Source organism: Trachypithecus francoisi, unplaced genomic scaffold (assembly GCF_009764315.1).
Source record: "Trachypithecus francoisi isolate TF-2019V2 unplaced genomic scaffold, Tfra_2.0 Lachesis_group5, whole genome shotgun sequence".
NCBI classification, from domain to species: domain Eukaryota; kingdom Metazoa; phylum Chordata; class Mammalia; order Primates; family Cercopithecidae; genus Trachypithecus; species Trachypithecus francoisi.
The window spans coordinates 119664033-119674860 of NW_022681470.1; the positions used below are offsets into that span (position 1 = coordinate 119664033).

The 10828-nt window shown below is 31.9% G+C and overlaps 1 protein-coding gene across 1 annotated transcript in view; it reads left to right on the forward strand.

The window, feature by feature from the left end:
* The window catches only part of OLFM3 (olfactomedin 3), a 200863-nt gene extending 194150 nt beyond the window's left edge, over positions 1-6713 (forward strand). The window contains exons 5-6 of the mRNA XM_033197368.1: positions 3086-3192; positions 4355-6713. Of these exons, the coding sequence (XP_033053259.1) occupies positions 3086-3192; positions 4355-5032 (785 nt within the window). The 3' untranslated portion in view covers positions 5033-6713. The remainder of the gene's footprint in view (positions 1-3085; positions 3193-4354) is intronic.
* The last annotated feature ends 4115 nt before the right edge of the window (positions 6714-10828 follow it).

The window sequence follows — 10828 nt, forward strand, 5'->3', positions numbered from 1 at the left end:
AAGTAGATCTTTTTTTCATTCATTATTATGTGTTCTTTTAATCTGAATATTTAGGTTTTGTTACTGGGGAGATTCCCTGTATAATTTCTTTGATAATTTTCTCCCCTCTTTTTCTCTCTCCTCTCATTCTAGAAACCTTGCTTTCCAGATGTTGGAGCTTCTAGATTGATCCAAGACGTGTCCATATTTTTTCTCTTATTTTCATTTTTATCTTTTTTGCTTTATTTTGGGGATAACTCTTTTTATCTTGCAACCTATTTTTTAATATAATTATATTTTTGTTTTCTAATAGCTCTTTTGTGTTTTTCTTTTACAATACACAGTATATATTACACAAATCTCTTAGAAGGTACTAGGATCTTGTTTATTCTCTGAGTCATCTCTTCTGTGGGGAGCCCTGGTTTTCTGAACATTTACATCAGTCATTCTTACAAACTTTCTGAAAATATCTGGCCATCCTTGGATATGCATACATTTTAAAAGTTTTGAACAATAAATCTGCTTGGAAACTCTTATTATTAAGATAGGGCTTGACAATTCTTTCTATGGTCAGTAGAAAGGGAAACCACCAATGTCATTGTGTAGAAGCCTTTGTTCTGGCCCTCCAATGTCTTTATTAGTCACCCTAAGTACTCTCAGATCACCAACATAGTTTCATATTTTTTTTCCTTTGCCTTCTGAAGTCCTACATCTACAGATGAAGATGGAATCAATTGTTTTTAATGCATCGTTTAAGTGGTGTACCTGTTTTCAGAGTCCCATCTCACTCCTAGCATTCTTTCTACTTATATTTCTGAGTCCTTTTTTTTTTCTCTTCAAGGCAGATCATCTCCCTCCTTGGGTCTCACTTGCTCTGTGTGGACACAAATGCATCTTATTCCATCTTCATCTTTAATGACCACTCTTCATCAACCCTGCCTTCTGGAAATTGATTAAAACTTCTTCACTAATGGCTCTTGTACCTTTCTTTTCTTTTTTCTTTTTTCTTTTTTTTTCCGCTCATGGTTTACTCCTTTACCATCATTTTAATGAGATCATAGAAAATGAAAGCAGATAAAATCATGTATCACTCCATCATCTTAAGTCAGAATTACTTTTCTATGCTTAGAAAAAAAATCACATCTTTTATGATGTTTTTAGGGGAAAGAGAGGCCCTTCTATTTGTTACACTCTATTTACACTTGAAATTGTTATGCTCATATGATCTGTGGATTAAAAAATGTGTATGGGACATTATTAAAAATAATATTACTCCCACTTATTCTGCATTCAGAAAATATACTCAACTAGATCCGTTCAGAATATGATTAACATTTTCTAGTTCAAACTGATACTACTTTACTCATATATTGTTTATGTGTTTATAGCAGGTAGAGCTTATATATTCTAAATAGGCTTAATGCAAGGTCTTGCTATTCTATAGATAATGTCATAAAGTCTTCTGAACTATTGGTCTAGTTTTACTGATTTGAGGAAATCATAAAGTAACCCACTCTATGGATATAATGATACTATCACATTTGATTTTTTTTACATAAAGGGAAAAATATATTCAATTCAGGTTTTATGAAATGCTAGAGATTACTAAATTTGTGGTTATCACTGAACTAATAATGCAAAATATGTTACCATTCATCATCTTCCTAACTGCAAAGCTTAGTATTCTGCCAATTATAAATTATTCTCATAAGAAGTACATATAGAGAAAACTGAGCCAAAATAAGTTTCAAGTTATAATTAGTTTGTCTTTGATTTGCTTTGGGTATGTGTCCTTGTCTTTCCAAACAAACAAGGACCAACAGGAGCTAATAGAAATTGATCAATTCTAAATAGTCAGAGGAGGAAAGAAGATATGTAGAACAAATAGGACCCAAAAAAGTTTTAAGAAAAGAAAGAAATAGCAGAAAATAACATGATATAAATGGATGAGAAAGAAGACTTTTTTTGTTTACACCAAAATCCAGCATTTATAGGCAGTCATATTGCCTTTCATAATGTGTGTAATTAATAAATCATTTTTAAATTTTGCTGTTTAAAAATCTCATAAAACTATATATTGGGTGCTATGCTTACTATGTGGGTACAAAAAACCTGTGTAGCAAACCTGCACATGTACCCCTAAAATAAAAGATGAATTTAAAATAAATAAAAAGAAAGATAAGCATAATAAGTGACCCAAACTAATATAATCCAGCTAAAGGGGCAAAAATATTATTTTATAATATGGTTAAAACTTTATAGTAATCTTTTTTTTTTAATCTCACAAAAATGTGTAGCTTTCTGTTTGGTTTTGGCTTTGGCATTTATGAAGTCCAAGCTATTTCTAAGATCTTATTCACAGGCAGATTGGGCTGATAAAAATATTACAACTTTTTTCATGAAAGTCATTAATATTTTGTCAGGTATTATATCTCCTCATCTTTCATCTACATGTGACTTCAGAGTCTGAGGGTTTGAGTTTTGGGGGTTTTGTTCTTTGTGTGTTCGTATCTGCCCTATCAGACCTGTTATCTGTATAAGGCATTTACCTTTAAAAGCTCTATATCTTTCTTATAGACTGTGGTTGAATTTTTTATTCTTATAGCCTGTAAAGTTATCTTTCTTGGGGACTGCTTTTTGGCCAATATAGAATGAAAAACAATTGGTAGTGTTTTTCTGGCTGGTATAAGTTATCTATAGTCACAAAGCATAGGGACAGGGGAAGGGCAGGAGTTTCTAGCCATCAATTAAACAGATCCATGGGCAATTTGCTTCATTTGTCTAACTTTTTACTTAAGAGAAGCTGCCACTGAATTGGTATAATGATAATGATGTCCCTCATTTATTTCTTTGCAGATTGTACAAATCATTTCCTGCTTTAAAATTTTATGTTTAAAATATGGAGCATTGAAAAAGCAACTCCTCGTGGTTCAATGTTCGGTTAAAGGCCCAGCACTCACTGTGAATAATCATTTATTCAGAAATGTTATATTAATCCCATGGATTGGCTTAGTTCTGTGATCCCCTTCTTTGCTCTTAGTGTGAGTATGCGTACTGGAATCATTGGCTTTGTTCACCTAAGATGTTTGTGTTTCTCTAATTTCAGCATGTGGCAAATTGATGAAAATCACAGGCCCAGTTACAGTCAAGACATCTGGAACCCGATTTGGTGCTTGGATGACAGATCCTTTAGCATCTGAAAAAAACAACAGAGTATGTTTCTCCCACAAACACCTTTGCTTAGAATTAAGTTCTGCTTACACTTTTTCTCTTCTAGACTATTCATTTTCTTCAGGGATATTTGTTTGTACTTGAAAACTGTTACATAATTTGCAAATAATTTGTTTGATATTAACATATCTAAGAAAGAATGGCAAATCTATTTTAGTAAAATGTTACATCTTCTAATTCATCAGTTTAGCAAATCTAATTTTATTGATTTTAGTCATGTTTTATGCTTGAGAAAGGCTAACTTCCTGTATACTCTTTCTAAAATATGTTCCTTAATATGAAAACATAGCACTAAATAAGTGAAAAACTCAAGGGCAAACTTCCCTGCATACTCTTTCTAACGTATGTTCTTTAGTGTGAAAAAAATAGCACTAAATAAATGAAAAACTCAAGGGCAAAACCAATTTACTAAATAAGCTTAAATATCCCTGAAGTCTAGAAGTAATTTTAAAAGCAATAGCACTGAAACTTTTGGGGGGTACTATCGTAAGTTGACAATGTTTGTGTTATATAAATCAATATACTAGAAACTTACCATAGCTCTATTTATGTCATATACAGAACTCAGTATAAATTAAGATTCTCTAGGGTTCCTTCCAAATAAGTTAGTTATTAAGTTAGTAAAATGGTTTCTTTAAAATGTAGTTGTACTTACAAGCTAGCCCAATAAACAAGTGTTTCTAGAAGATTCTATGGTACTTATTTCAGTTTAATATGCAAAACTAGACTATACATTTTTTTCAGAGCAAGAGATAGAATAAATGTAATTTGCTGAAGGTTATGTTTGTTGTAGTTTTCACTGATTGCATTATTTATCAAGTGTTGTAATTTGCATTGACATATGTTTGGTTCACTCAGTGATATGCACCAAATGGTCAGGAATTTAAAAAACAAAGAAAGAAAAAGCAAAAAAGCAAATTGATGTCAAGGTAGCAAATTCAGTTATTTCTTTTCCACATAGACAGACCATAGCAATATTTTTACAAAAGCCTGAAATGCATTGCAACAGGTCAGCAGTGAGATAGTGTGGCTTCCAGAGCCTGAGAATTATAATAATAAGTGTTGACTCTCACTGTCTTTCTTTTGGAATTATCAGAAAAGTACAGAATTTCGTCACTCCATTTATTTTTTTCCTTCTTCTCAGGTCTGGTACATGGACAGTTATACTAACAATAAAATTGTTCGTGAATACAAATCAATTGCAGACTTTGTCAGTGGGGCTGAATCAAGGACATACAACCTTCCTTTCAAGTGGGCAGGAACTAACCATGTTGTCTACAATGGCTCACTCTATTTTAACAAGTATCAGAGTAATATCATCATCAAATACAGCTTTGATATGGGGAGAGTGCTTGCCCAACGAAGCCTGGAGTATGCTGGTTTTCATAATGTTTATCCCTACACATGGGGTGGATTCTCTGACATCGACCTAATGGCTGATGAAATCGGGCTGTGGGCTGTGTATGCAACTAACCAGAATGCAGGCAATATTGTCATCAGCCAACTTAACCAAGATACCTTGGAGGTGATGAAGAGCTGGAGCACTGGCTACCCCAAGAGAAGTGCAGGGGAGTCTTTCATGATCTGTGGGACACTGTATGTCACCAACTCCCACTTAACTGGAGCCAAGGTGTATTATTCCTATTCCACCAAAACCTCCACATATGAGTACACAGACATTCCCTTCCATAACCAATACTTTCACATATCCATGCTTGACTACAATGCAAGAGATCGAGCTCTTTATGCCTGGAACAATGGCCACCAGGTCCTGTTCAATGTCACCCTTTTCCATATCATCAAGACAGAGGATGACACATAGGCAAATGTGATATGTTTTCATTGATCTAAACAGTGTAATTTGTGATAAACTCTATAGGACCCCTTCCATTTTTTTTCTTCATTATTATTTTTCATCATTTCTCCAAAGCAAAGCATTTTTATTGTAAAGTTGGTGTTTCAAAAAAATAGCTGAGCTTGTCTAACTTACCATGTTGGAAACACATCTTAACTTCTAAATTTATAAGACCTATCATGTCCTTGTCATGAAAAGCACTAAAACAAAAGAGTTTAAGTGGCTAAAGTCATAGTTTTGCAAGAGATAAATGATCTGCCTTATATTAGAGTCAGAGACTAATGGTGGCTTAAATGCATGAATGTCTTTTTTTTTTTTTAACTGTCATTTTTTTACTGTCTTTTGCTCCATACCAGGAAATATTTTGGTAGGAATTAGAAGAACAAAAAGCACTTTTACCCCATCTATTTCTTTTAAAAAAAATGTAAGGATTTCATTTATATTGAAAAACAATATTAATCATTTTGTTGTTAACACAATTCTCTGATGCGGTGCTGTACAGTCATTTTTAAATCTCTTGCTAACATTTTATTGGCAGTATGTATTTCTACCATTGTAACCACCATTGTGCTATTGTATCTCTTCACTTCTGTGAAAGTAATATTTTTTTATAAAATACACTGAAATTTAATCTCAGCAATTGAGTCCATTTTCAAGTGTGGTCAAGAATAATCTTCTTGGCTTACCCCTTTACATAAGCATTATAAACTAAAATGAAAACTAAACCAGATACCTTACATAGAGTCTTTATTTTACCCCAAGTTTATTGGGCCACTGACATTGAATGCAACACCTCTTTTCGTACACCTGAGTTACTCTGCTCACTCCACTGAATGCAACCCATATAGTTTTTTGCACAAGATGCAGCTAGATTCCAAATATTGGATTTGAGTTGACTCTACTCATTTCTTATATACTAAAGACATTTTGTTCTTCACAGTTAAATGTACTAGCATTTAATTTATAATTTACATACAACTTGCAGTAATGAAATTCCTTATGTCAGGACCCTGAAAAGTACATAAGCACATTTGAAAACTATTAGAAAAAAAATTTCTGTAATGTCCTCTAGATTTAGATTATGAGGCTTGAGGAGTTATTGGCAAGATTTGTGCAAAACAAAATGATGGGGAGACTTGGGAGTTGTCTTTGTGGTTTCAAAAGTGTAAATAACCAATTCAGAAAACAAAATGGAAAAACAACCCCTTGTTACCTTGATTCACTGTATGTGGAAAAATAATGTAATTGAAAGGGAAGAGCTTTAATAATACTTACATTAATAACTCTACAAAACATATAATCAAACTATATATCAAACGTTTCATTGAGTTTGACTGTATTTTTCACATATTAAAAAAATAGTTCCCTAAGGCAGCTTTATGGAAACTAATATGGATTGGTTTTACAATTTAAAAAGTATGTTCTATAATAAACAATAAAACATTGTTTTAAATATTTAGTTTCACACATACATAGTACCACAATTTTCTTTGAAAGATAAGGATGTAACAATTTAGATAAAGCATCATGTAAAGAAATCCTAATATGTAAGTGTAATTCATTTCAAATGTCACAAGTAAAGCATCATCCTCAAATATTTCACTGTCAAAATTGTAGAATTAAATGACCCAATATTGAAACTGTCAAAGTTTAACAATGATTTCTTTTTTTTTTTGCCTACAAAAAGTTAGCATGATTTAATGACTCCTCTGGGTCTTTTTGCAATATTTTATTCTTTTTTTACAAGTTGATGTAAGCTCTGGTTTGCTACTGGGAGTTGGAAAATTTCGGAGATTCACTTGTCATTGCACACACACCACAAAAATAATCAGTCTGTGTTCCATATATTGAGTTTGTACGAGGAAAGGAAGTCACTTTAATTTTAAAAAAGAATGAATTTTTAAGTAGAGAGCCTCTAATAGATATCTGTATCATCACTACTTGTTTGCTTAAAACAATGTTATATGGTACCACATACATTCAAAATTTGGCTGATTACAGCTTATTCATGAGGTATGAAGCTTGCAAACCACTTTATTGTTTTCTAAGTAAGATTTTATCACCATTTCCAATTTATAGTGTATGTGCTGCTAGAGTAAGCACAGATATTATTGTCACTGGAAGTGGGGAAACAAGAATTTTAAAATGTGATAATTATTAAACATTTACAGTTTAAAAGCATTTTTCTTAATAAATTATTATCAGTTTTGTGCCTGAAATAAATAAGAACTACTCTATTCACTGTTTTTTAAATCTCCAACAAATAAAATAAATCTTATGAGGGAGATAATGAGTATTTTTGAATCATGCACATAATCAAAGCATTGGAGAAATCCAAGCTCAGAAAGTCTTAATCCTAACTGAACTATGTAACTGATATTTTCTGAATTAGCCAGATCATTAACAAGCTTTCATATCACTCATATAATAATATGTTCATGGTCTGATTGTGTCTGTGTGTTATTTGTGGTGCTTGAATCATATGCTTATTATTTGCACCTAAACTTACATCTACGAGTTCAGATAATGATAGTATTTCAGTATGTTTCCAATAAGTAGAGATAAAAGAAAAAATGACAGCAGATGTGTTATATAAATAGAATTATGATTAGTTAAGGTTCATTACAAACTCAGTATCTCTGATTCGTGTCTCCATACTCATGAAGTCATTTCACCTTTGTAGTCAGTAGTATTCTCTCTGATGATGAAATGTTATCTTCAGAAGATGATGTTAATTTCTTATTGTTTCTTATTCTTAATAAGAAACATGTTTTTATATCTTAAAATAATTACCAAATTTAGGTGTATGAATTTTTCAACCAGCAAAATTATTTTTAAAATGCAACTATATAAAATTATGCTTATGTTCATTTCAAAATAAAACCAATTATTTCCCTATTAAGCTAAGTTTTACACGTAATAGTTCTTTAGTGTTATTCTCCTCAAAGTATAATTTACAAAAATTTTAAAAACTTATCTGATCACTTTAACCATTGCAGAGTATGTAAAAGCCAAGCTTTATAGAAATATAATATTTGGAAAACAGAATCAAAAAGTCATCTTGTTGAACTGATGGAACAGTTATGATTATATTCTTTATTGTACTCTATGTGATAAAGTTCCCATGACATGATCAAAGGATGGATGCTCATGTGAAGACACAGCAAGAAGGAATCACCTATGAAGCAGAAAAAGGCCCTCACCAGACACAGAATTTACTGGCACCTTGAGCTGGGACTTCCCAACCTCTAGAACTGGGCGAAATACATTTCTGTTGTTTATAAGCTTTAAACAAAAAATGGACATCTAGAAACGAAGTGTACTTCACTTTCTCCATCATCAGATGATGAGTAGAACATGAGATGTGCTACTATGAGATAGTCTACCTAGTGTTCTAGGAAAGGAGCATGAATTATATGCGGACTCTGTAGAATGAAACAAAGCCTTCATTACTTAATGTTTATAGCTTTAAACAGTTATTTATAGACAGGCCCAGAGTCATAAATATTCAGTTCAGCAAGCAGTATCCTTACTGAAATCAAGATTATAGAATCATTTCTCATTCTAAAAGTTAACTAAACTCAGCATAAAACTATTAGCTAACAATTTGTCATTACTAGTGGCTTCAGAGAAAGTCTGGGACTTAATAAAATCTGTTCTTTTGAATTGTTGGACTTCTACTAGGAAATAAAATAATGACAGCATTAACTTATGGAAGAAGAAACAACTTCATGAAAAATTTGTCATTATTTCTCTAAGAAACCATGAATGCAAATCTTGAAAATCATTTGAATAAAGCATAGAAAACTATTGCTCTACTATTTAGCCAATCAGGAAAAAAAAAATGTTCCCTCCAACTGAATTTACAAAGCTGATTTATCTGACTTACATCTTCAAATTATGTTATGCAGTTTTTCTCTTTTGGTTGATCTATTCCATCAGGCTAAGTGGAATTTTAATCCTGTTTGGAGCCTACCTTGTCTCCAAAATGTCAAACTGGTTGGCATAAAACTTACTCCCTTTGAAGCTCAGTTTATCAAGTGCCAAATAGGTTTTACAGATATAAATTATTATGAAATATGACTTACAAGTGACATAAAAGAAAAGAATAAAGTTGTACATTGCTAAGAGGATATAACTTTTATATTTTCTATCTATGGCAATCTTAAAACATAGTATTAATATAATTATTCCTAGTTAAAGATATGAAGTGATATGGTGAACATGGAAAAGTTCTCAGGAATATTTTAGTCCCCTGAGAAGTCTGCGAGTAAACCATACACATCTATGCAGTTCAGCATCATGTTTCATCCCTATCAATGTTATATTATGCCTGGAAGAGCTTGCAGCTGATTTTTATAAATGACTAAAATAGTGCCATAATATATATTCCCTACCACAATTTAGACTTGAAAACATTGGATATAAAGAGACATTTTAAGAAAGTTAATATTTTGTGACAAAAAAATGTTTAAATGGAGAAAGAAATGAGCTGGATAAAAGAAACACTGACCATATAAGTATGTTATGGAAGCGTATCATGCTGCAGTAATACATTTCCAGCCAGCTGTTTGTCTATATCATTCTTGACTTAACATGAATTCATATATATTACCAGTGGGTAGTCATCCAACTTTACAACCAGATACTACTGCATTATGTATTCCCAGATGACATTCTAGATGCTAGGGTTATAGCTGTTAACAGACAAATAAGGTGTTCATGTGCTTACATTCTAATGGGAACAGGCTGCAACAAAAATAAGTTCTAATTGTATTAATTGCTGTGAAAAAATAAAAAAATTATATGATAAAGAGTGACTGGTTGTTGCTAGGGGCAAGGTTAAGGGATAAGAGATAATGTTTAGAGGAGATAGTCAAGGGAGGTCTCCTGTAGAAGAAGCCTACCATGGCAAATTCGTACAAAGAATGAAACGTCATCACTTATTCCATGTAAAATAATATGTCCTGTTTATTTCTGTTCTTAGAAATCTATGGACCAAACATTCTTAACATTTCTCAGTTACAGAAGTTTTTATTTTTTTTATTTTTTTAAACTGAAGTCCAAAAATATCGTTCCGGGAATGGCTGAACCCCCTGAAACTATATGCTAAATGTAATATATAGATGTGGTTGTGCACTATTTCTGGTAGAGGATTTCCAGTTTTCATCAGATTTCCAAAGAAATCCATATCCCAGAATACCACTACTCTGTCAATTTAATCTAATTTAATCCCAAATTTATTAAATATCCTTTAACAAACACTGAATGGCTGTTATCTTTCTTGAAATCTTCAAGAATTTCAGCTTGATTCCGAAAGAAAAGAAATCAACGTCCCATTATCAGTAATTTTTTTGTGTTTTGTTTTCATAAGAATTCAAGACAAAGTAGTTCCCTGTAAAACCTCTAAGGAGATTTTATATATATATATATATATATATATGTGTGTGTGTGTGTGTGTGTGTGTGTGTGTAATATATATTGTGTGTGTATATATGCATACATATATACGTGTACATATGTATACATATATACACACACACACACACACACACACACACACATATATATATATATATATATATATATATATGTGTGTGTGTGTGTGTGTGTGTGTGTGTGTAATATATATTGTGTGTGTATATATGCATACATATATACGTGTACATATGTATACATATATACACACACACACACACACACACACACACACACATATATATATATATATATATATATATGAATCCAGTTATTTTTCTGTGA